This window comes from Chiloscyllium punctatum, chromosome 7 (genome assembly GCF_047496795.1).
Source record: "Chiloscyllium punctatum isolate Juve2018m chromosome 7, sChiPun1.3, whole genome shotgun sequence".
Classification (NCBI taxonomy): domain Eukaryota; kingdom Metazoa; phylum Chordata; class Chondrichthyes; order Orectolobiformes; family Hemiscylliidae; genus Chiloscyllium; species Chiloscyllium punctatum.
The window spans coordinates 71,329,496-71,349,715 of record NC_092745.1 but is presented as its reverse complement, the minus strand read 5'-3'; the positions used below and the strand labels follow the sequence as shown (position 1 = coordinate 71,349,715).

The 20,220-nt window shown below is 42.3% G+C and overlaps 1 protein-coding gene across 5 annotated transcripts in view; it reads left to right on the top strand.

Moving 5' to 3' along the window:
- LOC140479789 (cytosolic phospholipase A2-like) overlaps window positions 1-20,220 on the top strand; it is a 141,234-nt gene that overhangs the window by 21,104 nt on the left and 99,910 nt on the right. For 2 of the 5 annotated variants that reach the window (XM_072573954.1, XM_072573955.1), the window contains exon 3: window positions 16,451-16,532. The exons of 1 other annotated variant lie outside the window; for it this stretch is intronic. In XM_072573954.1, the coding sequence (XP_072430055.1) occupies window positions 16,451-16,532 (82 nt within the window). Of the gene's footprint in view, window positions 1-12,033; window positions 12,707-14,985; window positions 15,117-16,450; window positions 16,533-20,220 lie in introns of those variants that run through there. 2 more of the 5 variants (XM_072573953.1, XM_072573952.1) reach the window with 2 other exon arrangements.

Sequence of the window (20,220 nt, the reverse complement as noted above, 5' to 3'; positions counted from 1 at the left end):
CTCCAGTAATTTGTTTTTGCTTTAGTTTCTGATTTCCAGCATCCATAATTCTTATGATTTTTTGAGTTGACATTTCTTGCTCTGGCGCTGGTTAATGTTACGTTGTTTGTTACATTCCTACGTTATCTGAAATGAAATGACTTCAGTAGAAAATAACATTTGGTCATGTTTTCCACTCCATGTTACTATCATTTTAACACAATGTTCGTGGAGCTAAGAGACATACTTCACTTGATGGATGTTGTAAAATCTGACCATGTTATGAAGTTCCTGTTTTTGTTAATGCTACACTGAAATGAACCACTTGCCACACATCCTGTTCCCAGAGTGAAGTCCATTTTGTTAGAAATGTAGAATAATCTTGGAAATGGAAGTCAGGTATATGAATGATTGACAATTTTTTCACATGGACAGCCTTGCCCTTTCCTGACGCACTTCGTTTACCGCATTCTCTTCCCTCGAATTTGGTTGAACAATTCAGAAACTATCTAGAAAATCACTCTTAAGGCAGTGATTTAAAAAGAAAACTTAGACTCTGCATCACCTCCCATTCAGTCCATTTTTTCTCACTACCCCTGCTAATTGGGATCTGGCTGTACTGTTGCTGGCAGCTTTCTGCATTCTATCCAAGTGACCATTCTGAACAGACGAGCCCAGATACCTTGGCTTCTCCGGCCGTTATCATGGCTGTGTATTGACAGAGCTATGATAAGCAGTAATTTTTTGACTGAAACATACAAAATAGGAGCTAGGAAAATAGTAGGCTATTCAGCCCTTCGAGCCTATCCCAGCATTTCATATAATCATGGCTGATCATCCATCAGTAGCTTGTTCCTACTTTCTGCCCTTGCCCTTTGATTCCTTTTGCCATGAAAAAGCTATATCTAATTCACTTTTGGAAACCATTCAATGTTTTGGCTTCAACCACTTTCCGTGGCAGAGAATTCCACAAGCTCACCACTCACTGAAATTCCTCCTCATTTCAGTTCTAAATGACCTACTGTGTATTCTCAGACTGCAACCCCTGGTTCTGGATTTCCCGGTCTTTGGGAACATCATTCCTGCCTTTACCCTGCCTAGTTTTAAGGCTTTGCAAATGATCGCAACCATTTCTTCATTTGGCACCATTGTGCTCCTTTTTTGTAAGTGTTTTCGTATTTGGTGGTTTGGGTGGGAAATCCGATCTGCCTTATTTGAGAGACCGTGTTTAAAAATGACAGATGGTTGGGGATGGGGAACGCTACAATCTCATCACTTCTGGAGCAGCCTGTATCATGCCCCATGCCACCAAGAGTATTCTCAGTGGGCACTCAGCCTGGGTCAGAAGCCTTTGAACTGCTGATGCCATGACAACTGATCCTTTCCAGCTGATTTGTGAATTCAGACCAAGGGTGTATCAACTATCGCTCACCAGAGAACTTGCAGTCAGCTGCGGTGAGGTCCACGCCAGTGATTTGTTTATTTCTGATGAGGTTCTGGTAAGAAGAAGTTTGCTTTTACCGAGGTCTATTTCTGGAAATTTCTGGAAATGCTGTGGTGAGCTCCTTAAATTGACTGGAAGTGTTGCTCTTCTCACGGACAGGAAGGGTGTGTTGTGCCCTATCCCACACATAAGCTGCAACAGGTGTGGGACCTGTATTTCAGCACAACAGCGAGATAGAGCAGAGGCTGCAGTGGGAGCTAGCTCGATACCAGATCCTCCGCCAAAATGGCACTGGACTCCTTTGTGTTTCTTGGTAGTGACAGTCTGGCAGGCCTGCCAATGCACCCAGCCTCTCAGTGTGCATCTTTATCTTACAGCATAGTGCTGTAGACAGTTTCAATGAGATTTTAATCTGAGTCCCCAATAACAGAACTCATCTATGACTTCACCCTACAGTAAATTAGCACTGAAACTACCATTTCCCTGATTTCAATGTAGCCCACTTATACCCAGTGATTCACCAGGGGCAGGTCTCAACTCTCCACTTCTTTCTGAGATCCATGTAGTACCAATGTCTGCACTGATATCTGTGAGGGTTGGATCAAGTGATACTGCCTCTTCTTTCAGTTCTGTGCTTTTGATGTTCTGTCTCGGGCTGCTGTGTTTGGGCATGCATCTGTTATTGGCTGTCAGACAGCAAGTACTCTGAATGGGAGATTGGTGTGCTCGGGGATTTTGATAGGATGGAATGCAAGAAGCCCATCGATCACACTGTCTATAACTTGCTCATCAAGACAAGCAATAGTGTGAGGCTATGTATAATGTAGACTTGTGTAAGAAAATGTCAGTAATTATATCGCTATCTGCCTAATATAGTTAGTGAGAGAGGTGTGTGGTTAGTGAGAGTGAGTGAGGTAGATGATCTGGATGTCGGTGAATGTCAGGGACTTCTAAAGATAAGAAAGCGGAACAGACTGCCTTTAGGAGCAGAGAGGCTGCACCACATACTGTTAGCGCACAGTGTCAGGTTCCTTATTGAGTTTAAGTAACCAGTTGCTCAGGCCCCACTTAATCCAATACTTTAACTATTTGACAATGCAGCAAACAGTCATTCCAACAGGCCTGAGCAAGTCACCAGCTGCAACTTCCACACACAATTTATAATTTGTAGCTTTATTTATACAAACTTATAGCTTAATTTATAGCCCCTTCTGTTTTCATAAGGCTGCAGGTTTTACAAGAGCTAGAAACTATTCTAACCACCGATCCTTGAGCACACAGCACCTTGCTTAGATTTTACTTAAGTGTCGATTTGAGTGTTTTTCCTCAGCAGCTTCCAGCATCTTTCTCTCTCTTTCTCTTTCTCTCTCTCTCACTCATTCCCTCATTCACTCTCTGTGGATGGAGCAAGTTGGGAGGTTGCAAGAGCAAGTAAGATCACATGACTGTTGCATTATTTCCTGTGAAGTATACTTTTTATTAACATAGTCAAACTTAACCCCTTATACTACAAGAACCACAGGGAACTGGAACCAAACTGAGAGATTTGTCAATTTCCCATCTCCCATCAATCATCTTTTGAAGATCTCTTAGATGTAGCTGCCCTTCAAATAAAAATTATTCTTCCATTGTGAAGTGCTGAAGGATTTGGACTGCTGTTTTCAGATGCCAGGGGCATGGCATGCCCGCATTAAAAAGTTCAGAATGAAATGTTGTAGATATTTGGTGTATTATTCGTTGGCCAGTGTACAGGAGCACAGCATAATGCATAAGTTGTCCTTCCCAAGTGTGCTTTGATAGAGGAGCTAACCATATTTATACTACTTCCTGAAGTATTCAGGGGGCATAAAAGTTTCCTTACATATTATTTTCAAAATGCTTTGCCTCTCTTGTTCTCTTCCTGGGTCTATCAGTATCTATTACAATTCATTAGCATGCAACCAACCAAGATATCTTACTAATCTCGCCTCAGTTACTACCTACTCCAACCCTATGGTGTCCTTGATGCCTGATTCTAGCCCCTTCTTAGCACTTGCCATTCCTGGGACAATTCACCACTGATAAACTGGCACCCACACCACCTTTGAGAAGTTGCTGTGTATCTGGACTAGCATTGGCAATCCAGCATTGCCTCTCACTAGAAAAGTAATAGCACAGCAGCCACAAAGCCACACGACCAAGCTACATAGCTGACATGGTGACATTCCCTTATACATACAGCCGCATTCTCTCGTGCTAAATGATGTTGTCACTTAACTACAGCCTAATAGTTTACATCGTGCCCAAATACCTTCCTAAATCACAGCGAACCTCACCTCATGCCCACTGCTGACCTGCAACATAATGTTCAGTTCAGACCATCGTATACAGGCAAGCAATGACAGTGAATGCAAACAAAATGAATAGAGGCTGCAATTTGCCCCCACAATGCCAACCAATTCTGGTATGATGATCAATGACTATTTTACAGTCTGTGATGCTCTGCTGCATGCAGCTCCCATCTACTGGAACCGGGTGTCAATCACGTCCTGTTGGCTTGTAGCACAGGACACACTGTCACTGGTTCCTCCGCATCCAGCCCATCATCTTGCTGCCCAATCCAATTGTGTAGAGCACAGCTCACCAGAATGATGCAGCACACTCTACCGGGGTATCGGGGTTATACTGCAGGGCCCCTCCAGGCTGGTCCAAGCAGTGGAAGTACATTTTTAGTCTGCCCTCCGCAACAGTCAGGTGCCATGGTGTCATGGGCTATGGACACAGTGGTAAGCCTTGTCCCCCAGTAACCAGCTTCAGAAAGCAGCTATAGTTGAAATCACCAGCTCTCTTTCCAAATCTTCCAGCCTGAGCTGCAACACTGTTCTTGTCGATGGGAAACAAAATGAACCAGTGTAACCTCAGATGCCACAGGTTGCTGTGCTGATGCATTTGTAGATACATGACTGGGAGATCCTACACCGGTCTCATGGCACTCCCTGAAAGGAGCTAGTCACATAGACATTCAGAAGGTCTGTCACCTTCTCAGCCCCCAGGGAGTGGGTGGCCTTCCACTCCTGTCACCCTCTGGTCCTGTTCTAGTATCCTGTACAGTTCCAGCTCAGTGTCCCAGGAAATGCAAAGCCTGTCTTGCCATTACACCTCACTCCATCCCCAAGCAATGGAGTCCAGAGTGAAAATCTCTGGTCCCCCTGTAAATCCCCATGGATCCTGCAGCTGGGACCTCTCCCTGAGCTGGGAGCTCCTGGGCTTGTGGCTGTCCCTGGGCTCACCTTCGCCATTGTTCCTCATGCATCTGCCTTCACCTCAGGAAGGCAACCATGGCGATCAACATCTCGCCAGCAGCAATGACGGTAAGGTACATGAAATAGATCCTATACTCTAAGAGCAGTCAGTGATGGAATGCCCTGCAGGTGAGGGCTGCACAAACCTTCCACACAGTGAGACGGGCAGCACTGGATAACTAAGGCCATGTCCCTATAATTCGCTGAGCATCACCCTCAACATTTGCACCAACCTGGTGAAGGTGTTGCACTGGCTGAGTGACTATTGCAAGAGATCACAAAGGGACTACCTGCTATACTGCAACCTGCTTTCTATTCCAAACCCTCATTAATTATAAAATTGTCATTGTCTTGAGTGGAGTGCATTCTGATACTTACTTTACAGCTCATGATACAATGCTGTAAGCTTCACAAGTGATGTGTCACTTTTGGTCAGCATTTGCTTCTTTTTAATAATTTCTGTAAACATCTGTGCCATCGAGAAGCCAATGTTCAATTTGCAAAGACAAAGGCCTGGCGCAAATCACTTTTGAACAGTATTGGAACACTTACACAGCCCCATCACCAACTGGATGGAGGACTAGCCCCACCCACTTTTCAACATGGTGGCTTATTTTGTGCAGTGTGTTTGCTGCATAGACTGCTGGTGCCCACTGTATGTGTTAGATTGACATCTCTGTGCCATACAGCTCTGGATCTCCTCCACTCCAAATCCACCCTCAGACAGATCCAACATGATGAGCAATCTGTGTGTCTGTGTAAACAGCTCATCAGCTTGGCAGTATTGAGAGCTGCTTGTACAGGTGCCAACACATGAACAAGCATGGCAAGGAAGGGATACTGCCAGTATGCAGGTAGGTGCTAAGTGAGTAAATGCTTATAGAACAAGTGCAAAGTTCTCAGGGGCAGCCTGGTCTTGTCTGTGAGCTGGGTGCCAGCCCCTCTGTATAAGGTGTGTCAGCAGCAACAAGGTGCAGTGAGATGGTCTTGACATCAAGACGAGCCTCACTGCACTTGTCACCTGATTCTGCCTCACATCTTGCCTTAGCCCATGTCGCTCAGAGTTCTGTAAGATTCTGCCTGTTGTTTCCTTTCTGTTACTCTTTGTCTGTTCTGGTGCTGCAGCTTTTCCTCCTTGGTTCACTCTGTTCATTTTCTTCCATTGATCTCTTTTCACTCCCCACCCTATTCAGTGGACAAGCTTCATGAGCTGCAAAGATTTATTCTGCTTCCTTTTGCAATGAGACAAGGGGCAGAGAGGAGTTTGTGCAACTAATTTGAACATCAAATCAGTCAGTTAACAATTTGCACCCACACCTGGATAGTGAAAAGTTAACAGAATTTCTATTAGTTGAACAATTTATTAATTGCAGTTGTTGGTGGAGTTATTGCCTACATCCAGAGTTTTCTTTTGTTTGTGTTTCTAGATTTCTAAACTCATGTTTACTGCAACTCTGTTGATAGTGTTCAAACCCATATTATGTCATGCCCTGATGTGTGTAGAGGGAAAGCTTTCAAATCTATTGGGTCATGGTTGATTTAGATCCAGGTTCCAGGGGTGATGAAACTAGTCTTATCTGTTTTCACACCCATTCTTTTATTAATTAAAAGAAAAGCTTTAAATGGAATAAACCCTTCCCTTTCAACCAAGATCAGCCTTTGCTGCAAGTACAGACACCATAGCAGCTAAATATAGAGTTGTCACGTTTGGTGCTTCTGTAAAATACACTTGTTTCTTAACATGGACTGAGCCACATGATTAAAATGGGAAATTATGTGAATCTACAGATGTACTCAATTACACTGGTATAATTGGGCATTGCTTATGTAGATCCTGCAATTTGCATTGAAACAAACCATAGTGGCATTTTGTAGAATATTTTCCTTTCTAATTTTCTCTCAGCAGCTGTGTGCACGTACGTTCTTCTTGTGAGTTCCTGGAAGGCTAATGTTGTCAGGCAATGAAGGGGAGATAAACCAAGTCTGATACCATTCTCAGCTGGTGTTCACATACATGGGCTTCTCAGTATCAGTCACAAGATGGTAACTAGAAAAGAAATTAAAGCAAATACTGCAGCTGCTGGGAATCTGAAACAAACACAGAGAATGCTGGAGAAACTCAGCATGTCTGGCACTATCTGCAGAGAGAGAAATAGAGTTAATGGTTCGTGTTTGGTATGACTCTCCTTCAGCATTGTGGAAGACTATTCAGTTCCTTGTGTCTGTACTGGCATTTAAGAAACAGTATTCAATAACAGCCACGTCCCTTCTTCTCCTCCATAACCCTGAACACTTCACTGGTCTAACTTTATATTCAACTCCATTTCAAAAGTTACCAGAGAATCTCCATCCATGCTTCCCTTTCCGGGAAAAAAAAAAGCTTTCAATAAAACAACCACTTGTTTTTAAACCAATTTAATTACCTCATATCTTCTATAAATATGGTGTCTCTCTGTAAGATGCATTTTTTTTGGTGTAGATCAACCTACGCATTCACAACTGTGAAACCTCAAGAGTAATTGAGTAGTGTCACAGACCCTGTGATGTTTAGTCCCACCATTGCTATTTTAGGAGACAGCAGTTCTTGAGCCTGTTAAATGCAGCCGCAGACCAGTTTTATTCATGACGCAGAGGAAGAGGCCTTGGAAAGATAACTTTAAAATTAGTTTAAGTGGCAGACCATGCGGAGCAGGCTACTGCTATCCTAGCTTCCTTCCCCTTTCTACGATTTCACAAGCAGCCCAGAACCTGTCCTTCTACGGACTGCTGGCCTGCTATTGCACTGGCTTGAATGCTAAAAGCTGTAAGTTAATGGAAGCTGTGCACATGTTCTTTTTAGACAATGCCTGTGCTGACATCGATCACTGTCAGGCTAAAGAAGCCACTTGGATGTCCCACACATCCACAGTCCTCTTGCCCTGTGGACAATAGCATTGAAGATCCTGAAGTGCTGTCTGCTGGCAGACTGAATCTCAGCTAGAAAGTAGCAATACATCTTTAAACAGGCAGGTTTTTATACAGGCTGCATGGCTCTCAGTAGGTCCTCATATATTGAGGCCAGTTTGCAGAAAAACCTGCAAGGAGGAACTACTAACATTGACTTAGATTCTTGAAATAGTGTTGCATGTATGGCATAATGCGAAAACTCTCCAAAGTTATTTATTGTGTGAAAACCTGACAACTAATCAACTCCATTATCAGCAACCAACATTTCTACATGCAACATGGAGATAAAGTCAGCTGCCCATATATAAACAGCAACAGCCTCTCACAGTAATCAATCTTCATACCAGCCTGTATTCCTTTGTTCCAGGGAGCTCCCACACAGAGTGTTAGGCATCTTTGCATATGCCAATGAGTTGGCCTTGACATGCCAAGCTAATGACATTCCTGATGAAAAGCTGGAAACGTCGACTCTTATGATCTTCAGATGCTGCCTGACCAGCTGTGCTTTTCCAGCACTACACTTTTTGACTCATACAACCAATGCACTCGGTACTGCTTCCCTTGGGCAGGATTACCAATAGCACAATGCTGCCTAAAATGTCCCAGCAAAAGTGATTGACAGCACCCTCCATGAAGCCATGAGGCTTATTTCTTGGATTTTGAGATTGATGTAATTCATGGTAACCACCTATGCTGGAGCATGCTAAAACCCCAGACCATAGGATCCCTTTAGTGTGGAAGCAGGCCTTTGAGCCTACACCGACCCTCTGAAGACCATCCCACCCAGACCCACCCCATCCCTGTATCCCTGCATTTCCCATTGCCAATCCACCTAACCTGTACACCTTTGGACTGTGGGAAGAAACCAGAGCACGCAGAGGAAACCCGTGCAGACATTGAGAGAATGTGCAAACTCAGCACAGTCACCTGAGGATGGGATTGAACCTAGGTCTCTGGTGCTGTGATCATCTCAGGAAGAACACCACTGGCTCATCCAAGCGAAGCACTCACATTGACATTGAATCTCAAAAAAAAACAGGCACTAATCCTGAAAGGTAGAAGACTGAGGGTGGTGGTAGAGGGTTGTTTATCAGACTGGAGGCCCGAGACCAGTGGAGTTCCATAAGGATTGGTGCTGGGTATACTATTTTCTGTCATTTATGTAAATGATTTATATATGAACATGGGCTGTATAGTTAGTATGTTTGTAGATGACACCAAAATTGGAAGTGTAGCAAAGAAGGTTACCTCAGATTGCAATGGGATCTTGATCAGATGGGTTAATGGGCTGAGGAGTGGCAGATGGAGTTTAATTCAGATAAATTCGAGGTGCTGCATTTTGGGAAAGCAAATCTTAGCAGGATTTATACACTTAATGGTAAGGTCCTAGGGAGTATTGCTGAATAAAGAGACTTTGGAGTGCAGGTTCATAGCTCCTTGAAAGTAGAGTTACAGTGAAGAAGGCATTTGGTATGCTTTCCTTTATTGGTCAAAGCATTGAGTACAGGAGTTGGGAGGTCATGTTGTGGTAGTACAGGGCATTGGTTATGCCACTGTTGGAATATTGCGTACAATTCTGGTCTCCTTCCTAACGGAAGCATATGGTGAAACTTGAAAAGGTTCAGAAAAGATTTATAAGGATGTTGCCAGGGTTGGAGGATTTGAGCGATAGAGAGAGGCTGAATAGGCTGGGGCTGTTTTCCCTGGAGCGTCTAAGGCTGAGGGGTGACCTTATAGGGGTTTGTAAAATCATGAGGGGTGTGAACAGGAAAAATAGACAAAGTCTTTTCACTGGGGTGGGGGGAGTCCAGAACTAGAGGGCATAGGTTTAGGGTGAGAGGGGAAAGATATAAAAGGGACCTAAGGGACAACTTTTTTACACAGAGGGTGGTGCAAGTATGGAATAAGCTGCCAGAGGAAGTGGTGGAGGCTAGTACAATTGCAATATTTAAAAGGCATCTGGATAGGTATATTAATAGGAAGATTTTAGAGGGATATGGGCCAAGTGCTGGCAAATGGGACTAGATTAGGTTGGGATATCTGGTCGGCATAGCCGAGTTGGAACAAAGGGTCTGTTTCTGTGCTGTACGTCTCTGTGACTCTCTAACTGGTTTAAGGTGGGGTGGGGAGAAATGAGGAAAGTGATGAAATCCACATTTTTGCTGAGGGGTTGGAGGGTCCTAAGGCAGAAGATGAGGTGTTCTTCCTTCAGGCATTGAGCAGTTAGGAGTGGTGATGGAGGAGGCCCAGGACCTGCATGCCCTTGGCGGAATGGGAGGAGTAGTTGAAGTGTTCAGCCATCGGACGGTGGGGTTTGTTGGTTGGTGCTCCAACCCACGGCTTCAATGTGGATTTCAACAGTTTCCTCATTTCCCCTCCCCCACCTTATCCCAGTTCCAACCTTTCACCCGGCACTGCCCTCATGACCTGTCCTACCTGTCCATCTTCCTTCCCACCTATTCGCTCCACCCTCCGTTCTGACCTATCACCATTTTCCCCACCTCCATCCACCTATCGCATTCTCAGCTACATTCCCCCCAGCCCCACCCCCCCTCCCATTTATCATTCCACCTCCTCGGCTCATAGCCTCATTCCTGCCCGAAATGTCGATTTTCCTGCTCCTCGGATGCTGCCTGACCTGCTGTGCTTTTCCAGCACCACACTCTCAACTCTAATCTCCAGCATCTGCGGTCCTCACTTTCGCCCAGTGAGGTTTAGGACCTTGTAGAGTGGTAGAGTGCAGAATGTGCAAAGTTCACAATTCAGACTCCTCCCCCGACCTGCAATGCATCTGGAAACCACGTTTACTAGCCTTCTAAAACCCTTCCCCTAACTCCTGCATGACATGCTCTCACCCCCATTCGGCTGGTCTGACACCAGCCAGCTGTCGATCTATGGCCTCATCTTAAAAATGGGGCTACATACTCGAATAATTTCTGACTGAATTTCTCAGATTTACTTGTTAAAACAATTCAAAGCTGTTTGTTAAATCTGGGGAAGGCCACAAGTGAACATTGTGTGTCATCAGCAGCCCACTTATAAATACTTAGATGCGGAGAGGAACTTGTATTCACCTGTGTTTGAGTAGTAGGAAATCGTCCAAGTAGGAAATCTTTGATATGGCTTAATCACTAGGTTTGAATAATCATCTTCACGTGGATTTACAAAAGATCTTTCATGTTCAAGTGTCTTAATTAACATCTCTGTAATGTGGGGGACTGGCTTCATCAACTACAGGAAACAATAAGCAGGACATTTCCTCTGTTTATGAAGCTCTTTTGTTTATTGAAATAAAACCCTGCCACATAAGCTTGTTAAGCCTGAGCTTATTGGGGTCAGTAGGCCATGCCTGCTACTTGTTTCTCAGAAATGGCAAGTCAACTGCTTTCAGGTTTAACACCCTACCATTGGGTTGGTACAGATAAGCCATGCCATTGGAATTTGACAGGATCAGGTACAAAGAAATCGTGGAGAAATACAAGAAATTTTTGAAAAATGTATCTTGGAAATATGTAGTGTCTGAAGTCAGGAAAATAAAGAGGTTGAACTGTTTGACAAAATTGGTAATAGGCAAACCACTCATCAAAAAAAAGAGTAAGGCCAACAACAGATTAAACTTGCAAATAAATATAGTGGCTTTGATGACCTAACAGTTAATGGCCTAAAAAGTTCTGCATATCTCGTTTTAAAAACTGGGCCAAAGCGACACAAGGTATAATCCCTGTGTCTGAATGAATGAAGCAGATTACTTTGTACAAACTTACCTTCTATGTATTTCTTACTGCAAAGATGTTAACAATGCATATAAACCATCCACAATTATGTATTTCAAATTTACCATAGCCAAGTTTATTAAATGGTAAGTTTTTTCTCACTTTCACAGCTATTTTTGCTGAGTATTTCCAGTATTTTCTATTTTTAGTTTTTATATCCTTTCCTAATCTTACTTATGGGATTAAAGGAACAGGATGATGTCATTAGGCCCTCAAACCTGACGACGATTCTGTGAGATTGTGGATGATATGGATTGCAACTCGAATTACATGGATCAATTCCAAAACCATCACTAGTGCTGCCTAACAGTCTGTCAGTATCCATTTTGAAGAGGTACTGTTATCTAACTTAAAGTAGACAAACGGGAGGCTGGAAGAACACAGCAAGCCAGGCAGCACCAGGAAGTGGACAAATCAACATTTCAGGTATAGCCCTTTTTCAGGATTGGAGGTGGGGCGATGGGAAGTTGCAAATAAAGTTGGGAGAGGATGAGTTATGGGTTGGGGTGGAATGATTAGGTGATGATAGGTGAATGCAGGTGGGCATGACCTTGTTGGGATGAATGAATCTGGTTTGTAGCTGGAAGGAAGGGTCGGTTGGTGGAATGGAAGGAGGCAGGATTGGAAAGGAAGTCAGGGATGGGAGGAAAGGTTATTTGAAATTAGAGAACTTAATGTTGAGTCCTCCAGGCTGTAGGTTGCCTAGCCTGACCTCCCGGTCACTGCCCACTTCAATTCCCCTTCCCACTCTCTGTCTGACATGTCTATCCTTGACCTCCTCCCTTGCCAAAGTGAATCAGACCAAAAACTGGAGGAACACCTTATATTCCACCTAGGCAGCTACAACCCAGCATTGAGTTCTCCAATTTCAAATAACCTTCCCAACCATCCCCCAACTCCCTTTCTAGTCCCACCTCCTGCCTTCCATCCCTCCTCTCCCTTCCATCCCTCTAACTGACCTTCCCTTTCAGCTACCACTGGATTCATCCCTCCCATTGACCAACCAGGTCGTACCTACCACCTGTATTCACCTATCACCACCTCATCAGTCCGCTCCTCTCTCTACCCAAAACCTGTCCACCGCCTCCTCTTCTCTCTTTATTTGCAGCTCCCTCTACCCCCAACCCCAGTCCTGAAGAAGGATTATTCCCGAAATGTTGATTTCTCCACCTCCTGATGCTGCCTGGCTTACTGTGTTCTTCCAGCCTCCTGCCTGTCTACTTTTGGATTCCAGCATCTGCAGTTTTCTTGTATCTGACTTAAAGTACAGTTTCTACTCAAAGGTATTTTCTATTTTATTTCAAGTTATCTTTGAACTAATTACATGTCACATCTGTGGATGAAATGTTTGCGTCTTCTGTCAGAAAATAATAAAATTTTTGCTCAACTTGCTAACTTCACTTAAGGCTTCCCGAATGTAACTCACCAACTTTCCCACACTGTCTGTCAATTCCATTTCCCTTAATTCCCCTAATAGTTTGATGGTTAGCCTTGATAAAGACCAGAACAAATGTCCACATTATTTCATGAATTAGCAACCAAGAAACCTAGGTGCCAAAAATACAAAGTAAATAGCCAGGATGCAAAATCAATGAAAAAGGCTATTACCATATATAAGGTATGAAAATATACAAAGTTTACATGGGAATAAAGGAGGTGGAAGGGTCTCAGTGGGATGAGGATGGGGGCTGCAATGGAAGAATTCTGTCTCAAGTGATCAGCACTTGGATAGACATTTCAAATTGAGGAGAAAGCTATGCAGTTGCCAAAGAGCTCTGTGAATTGCACCACGGAAATATCTTGTTGGATGAATCAGCTAAGATTGATTGAAATCTTTCCTGGATTGCAGTTATTTTATGGTCATGTGTGAAACCTGCAGTAAGTTTGCATGTTCTAATAAAAAGTGAAACCATTAAAGGCAGAGAGTGTTATGAAATCGTCACTGCTTTTGAAAGGCTTATTGCACAGCACATAAAGGTAGCCTACGTCACAGGCAAACATATGGACCTAGTGGTACAAAATATTTTTTCCTATTCAAAATACACACCAATACATTTGTTTCTTAAACATAAATCATACTACAGCATTGAACCACAGATGTAAATGGGTCAAAAACTCTATAGGCCTTACCTTTGGTTTCGATTTGATTTATTTTTGAATTTGGTGAATCTTTTTATGATAAGTAATGAATTTGTTCATATTGTGTTCAATGTTTGAGATCAATTGGTTATAAATGGTTCACTGCAGTGTTGTTGGATGGGCAGAGGGGAGGACAAGGACTCCTCTCCTGAATTAGTTAGAGAGTCTTGGGGCTCTTCAATAAGCTGTACTGGCAGCTGACTGAAGATTTGACCTCAGCACATTCTGATCATATTTAAATGCTTGTTGAGCTTTATGAAGAGAATACTTCCTTTCAACAAAGTTTGTTTAGTACAAAAACAAGGGGCCACCCATCTTTTAGATATACCACTGTGCTGAGTGCAAGTCTAAAAACTTGTATCTCATTCTTTGAAAGTGTTTAGAAGAGACTTAAAACAGCAGCCTGTTTTCACTTCTTTTAATAAAGTGATCACATTAACAAAAATGTATTCTGTTAAAAATTAAAGTTCACCAAGAAAATATCCATCATCAGGCTTAGTAGGGAAGTTAAGGAAATAGAGAATAGTAGTCAGCCTGAGGACTGGGAGTGCTTTAGAAAACTAGCAAAGGGCATTTCAAATGGTTGAGTATAAGGGAGAAATGCAGAATTAGAGTTAAGTTTATATTTTGGAATATAAATGCAACGATGTGACTGATTAAGTATAGTGTAAGGAAATGTGACAGTGTTCACTTTGAAAGTAAGAATAGCAAGTTAATCTTGTGAATGCTGATGGTCAGACAGACGAGGGTGTATTGATTCAGGGAATGTAGAAAGTCAAAGTGCAGGTATAGCAAGCAGTGAGGAAAATGAATAACATGTTGGTTCTTCTTGCAAGTGGGCTGGAGTACAATGATAAGGATCTCTTGCCAGACCAGGTATGAGCTTAATGAGATCACACTGAAAAGTGCTTCCATTGGCTGGAGAATTTTGAAGACGGGAGCATAGTGTCAAAATAGGGACCATTCATTTATGATTGGGATGAGGAGAAATTTCCTCATTCAGATTGTTGTCAATCTCATTGAATATATTCAAGGCTGACACGGATTGGTACTTGATCTTTTAGGGAATCACACCATATTGAGAATAGGCAGGAAGATGGAATTGAGACAGAAGATCAGTTAGGATTGTATTGAATAGTACAGTATGTGAAAGGGACTGAATAGTCGACTCCCTCTACTCCTAATCCTGCTCCTCCTACAGCAATAGCTACTGATTAGTGTCTGCGCCTTGGCACAAGTCAGTTTTTGCCAGCCCCATGCCCAGTGATTGACAGTCTCTAAGTCAGATCTAAGTTCTTTGCGTTATCTGTTTGACAGGAGGATCTGGTTGAGCTCTCACTGTTTAATTCCTCCTCCCCCTCAATTATCCCATTAAAACTATGAAAGGAGATTGAACCAAGCCTCTCAGAAAACCTTATGTACAAATTACTGCTTGGTATTGCCTACTGGAAGGGAAACGCTACCGTAATACTATTGTGGGTTGATTTGTATGTCATGATGAACAATTGTCCTTTGGATCTTGCAAGACTAAGACATTCAGTGCCTTTATGTAGGGTGAGATTTGCAGTTATTCTAATCCTCTAAATTCGCTGTCTTTTAAATAGTGTCCAGTGCCTTCCTAGTAAATCAATTTATATGAACTAAATGTAAGATTTGATTAAGTAATCTTCCTTTCTATGTAAGAACATTTAGAATTTTATGTGATTTTCTGTAGTTCATCCAAAATTTTCAACCTTTATTGCTCCATTTTTGAGGGCTGGAAGAGGCTAGACACACTAATGAACTGCAATAATAAGCAGATCACACTGTTCTTTAAACTGAAACCTCTGGGCACTATTTTGGTGTGAGACACGAGGGAAAATTATTCCTGCTGTGAATGTGGAAAGTCACTTCTTGTTATCTGTATTTCGGTCAAAGTGGTTAATTACTGTATTTAAGGCAATTCAGGTCTTCAGAACTATATGCCTTGCTATTCCAATGCTTTTTGGTTGCTGTGAACCATTTCTTGGAACCACTGCTGTATGCTAAGCACATTAGCATTCAGCAGTGAATGTTTTGAATGTAATGAGATATAGAGGTCAGGCAACTGCAATCTGTTTCTGAAGGTGGGAGGTGTAGCTTTGAATTGTTTTGAGAACTCTTTGATAAAGCTGCCTGGAATTAAAACAGTGCTCCATTCTTGTAAATTTTGCTCTGCGTCTTTGTTAAGCTAAAACATCACTTCAACAGTTCTCATGTCTGTAGGGAAAATTCATTACTTGCATCATAAAATCGTGAAAAAAGTGCTTTCAAATGTTGGAGCAATAAATGTAACTGGTTCTGCCACATTGTCATGTTACCCTTTAATAGGTATCTGAGAAATATTGACACTGCTTGAACACAGGACAGTCAGTTAGGCTTGCTCCTGTCTTGTGGACATCAGAGAAAGATGGAATTGGGTAGCAACAGCTATTCTGCAGCTTCTCTATGTTTGTGGTTTTATTAGTCAGATTGTGGGAGAATTATATCCACTTGCTGATCTCTGAATTTCCAGTGCTAACATTCATCCTTTATTTATAGTGAGCAGTTGACTCAAGAAAATGAAGACTTCTGATCCTGGATAAGGCTGTCTGTGTTATTGATGTAACTGGATTGGTTGCTGGGATCATTGGTCACTCACTGAAAATCTCTGCAATGGAACCACTAAATATAAAAGAGCCATTTCTCTATTAATCTATCTTACACCCTCACCAATTTAAAGGATGGCTAGCACATAACTGATAACTGTGAAATTAAGGCATGAATTATGTGTGGATCCAATTTTTAGCATTGAAACAGACTGAGAAATTAAAGCCTGATGAGAGGAACTGTGCACAATTTTAAATTCTAAATTTCCAATCTGTTTTTAGGTTGAACATCAGGTTTCTCACAGATTAACTGTGTCTGTGCTAAGAGCTGAGAAAGTAACAAAGGGAACTTTTGGAGATCTACGTAAGTACTTTTTAGAGAGTTTTGTCTGTTCATTGTCTGGTTTGGCTGATTTGTTCTTACACACATAATTTTATTCATAAATCAGTGTGTAGTTCATAATCCAGACGTGTACATTGTGTAATGAGTAAGACATTAAACTGAAACCCAGACTGCCTCTGAACTTGTGATTCAGGTGGACATTAAAAGTCTCACAATTCTATATAAAGATCAGGGAATTTTCTCTGTACTCCAGCCAATGTTCCTCCCTCAATCAACAGAAAAAAGCAGATTAACTGATCATTCATCTCAATTCTGAAATGTTGCTCATGCTGAATGGTTGATGTATTTGTTAGCATGAAAACAGTGACTGCAGGTTATAAGTAATTAATTGTGCCCTCTGAGAGTTTTAATTTAACAAAGTGCTGTATAAAACATAGAACAGTACAGGACAGGAACAGGCCCTTTCACCCATGTTGTTGTGCTGAACATGATGCCAAATCAAACTAATCCCTTCTGCCTGCCCTTAGTCCATATCCCTCCATTCCTTGCATATTAATGTGCTTATATCAAAGTCAAAAAGAAATATATATAAGAAATGTAAAAACTTACAGAGTGGTGATCCCTTTTGGAAAAAAGTGAGACAACCTATTTTTAGAGCACATTTTCTAGCCCCTTTCCCATTTGAGGTGAGGAGAGGATATTCTGAGGAGGACTGCTCAGATACAGATGCTGCTGCCTGAGGACAGCTCTTGTCCCAATGCAGCTATCCAACAGCTATCACACACTTGACACCCATATGCAGATGTTTGACTCAGGACTCCCAGATGCCCAGTCCTGTTCCCATTGCCACTTCTCCATCATTATCTGCAGTCGCTATTTCTGCAGTCCTCACTTTCTCCATCATTACAGGTCTTGGAATACGGACAATGGTAGAAACCCGACTGTGACTTTATTTAAAATGGGGACTCGGGCATACCATCATTGCCCACATGTTCTTGATGGGTTGGTGATCAGATTTTGGTGATGTATTTTGCCGATGTGACTGCAGCCCCCTTGCTGCTGCAGCTGCCCTCCACCATCACAGGCAGTGAGATACATTGTGTTCCTTCACCTATTCTGCCATTGAAGAATATTTGGACTGTACTTGGTCTGGCATCTCCCCTTGACTTTGCTACCGTAGGAGGCCCTGCTCGAATTGAGGAAGTCCTGGCACTATTCCCTGACATTATTCCAACGTCCTAGTTATACAATAGTCTGTGCTGTCTGGTTTTGTTTTGCCTAGTGATTGATAGCAGCAAATTGTGCTGCAATGCCTAACGGCAAATAAACAGCAAGAATAAAATGGTGCTCATTCTGCTCCCCTTTGTCTCATTAGTCATCATTCATCTGTATTTATAAATATTTATGAAATTGCTTGTTTTGATAAGGCACACTCCAGCATTATCTTTAGAAAGAAATACTAGCGATCTCTGCGACAGATTAGTTTTAATCCGTTAGAGGATATTTTATAGGCTGGTGTACACAGATGTAAAGCCATTTGAATTATGTATGAATGTATTGAATTTGGCTGTTAAGTTATATAATTTGTGTTTGACACTGTGCATCTCCAGGATCAGGGTCATGTGTTCCATGCAAGGAGCAACATTTATTGAATGATAGTGTGAATGATCCATGGGTGTCAATGATGGTACTTCTGCTGTTTCCATTAACAGATTTTGATCACGATCATGAGACGAGAATCAGAAAGACTCAAATAATAAATGTAAAATTATTTTTACTGTACACAGAGTAGATGTGCATTTTTAAACTTGGACTACTCTTGTGAGGTTTGAAAAGGAAACGGGGCATGCACAATAGAAGCAGCAAAACATCCATCACAGTGTCTGAGATCGATACCCACAATCCAATAAAGGAAAATATCCAAAATATCTTTACCCAAACTTATTCAAGTTTCCAATTGGCATGTGCATGATGCAGTGATGAGTTCCCTGGCAATAGGTCCTGGCCTGTTATTTTGTATTGGTTCAGAAACATATCGCACACTTGTAGACTAAAGAATTTCTAATATTCAAATTGAACCTTGTGCTTCCACTAGGTTCTGTTATAAGAGAGTGAGCTGTTTGGGTTACCAGACATCCTGCAATGTGAAAGCTTCTTCAGATGCCAATGGTTTGGTTGGATGTCTGGGTACCTAGAGGCTTGGTGGCTCTGAAGGTGGCCATTCAGCCCATTGTATTCGACATTACCAAGGACTTGGGGACTCTACTGTTGGGTGAAACTGAGTGCTGTGCTCATATACGCTTGCAGCATGACCCCTTTGCCAATTTTACCGTAGCTGCCCTCCTATTTGGTTGGTTGAGACTCTGCCATTTAATTAAACAGAGTGGTCAGTCTCTGCCACTTGTCCAATTGGAGGAGAAGTGGGTGCTGCTGGGGTAGTTCAGAGAGAGCACCTCAGGTTGGAGATATTTTCATACTTTCAAGCTCAATTTTAAAGTCAAAATACTGAGGGCAGAAGAACCTGCCAAACATAGCTGTCATGAGGATCCCTGGAGCATCTGTTTTACCTGCAGCATCCTGTATGGGACACGGAGCCTCAGCTCCTAATGGGTCCCTGAACCGCCATCATGTGGCATCCTGCATGAAGCTGGTGACCTACCCGATAGCCCAACTTCAATAAAATGTGACCTGCCCTATAAAGTGGCATATAAAAGGTCCTTTACTGAGCACCTTGGCTGCCCAATTTGTTGATATGAATTATATCGGGAAAGTCAACGGGTCTACATAGGGAATCATTTTGATGTGGCACCTGGCTATTTATCCAGCCTGGTTACCTCTCTTCACAATATCTAGAGGATTACTGGGAAGCCAGTAAAACTCTGTCTGTTGTGTCTATGGTGGCCAATGCATGAACTATGCAGCCTTAACTAATTCTACATAGGCCCATTGCAGGCATGCATAACTGAAGATGTATTTGCTGGCCTCAGTGAGGCCTCTTCAACCTTCAGGGGTTTCAATGTAAAACTAATCGCTGAAAATGTTAGCACAAAGGAAGCAGTTCTCGTAGTTCCATCTTTTGTGGTTGATACTTTACTCTGGCACTGAAAAATCAGAACCACACCCAGTGATGTTTCTGTGTGTCTCAGAGTAGTTGCAATTCTTTATATCACATGTTAAAGCTCTGGTCCTTCCGCAGTTTTATTCTTCAAAACTCGGTGGTAAATTAACCAAAACCCGAGTGTTGTGGTGGAAAGAATGGTACTCTGTAACAAGCCAAAGAATCAATTTTAACTTGCTAAAGGTTTGATGTTTGGGCATTAGCACATGATGAGCACATTGCTCTCTTTGGAATTGGGTTGTAAAAGAGTAAGTTAGCACTTTTGGTGTAGGCCTTTCATTGGAAGTGGAAGAAATTGATGATGATCAGGATTCTAAATCAAATTGGTGGGAGAACGCACGCACGCATCATGAATAATTTCTCCCATTTTCTGAAGAACTGAATTCTAACTCATTTGCTCCTTTTGCAGATGTGAACTGACTTTTCCACGCTAAAAGTGGTTCATTGTGGTCAACTGGAAACAATTTGATACCATGTAATTGATTAGAAATTTTCTGCAATTGTAAAAAACAAAAAAGAATGTGTAGTGATTGTAACGAGGTCAGCCAAGTGGACCTCATAGACTCTGCATTCTCTGATTGGGGCTGTTAA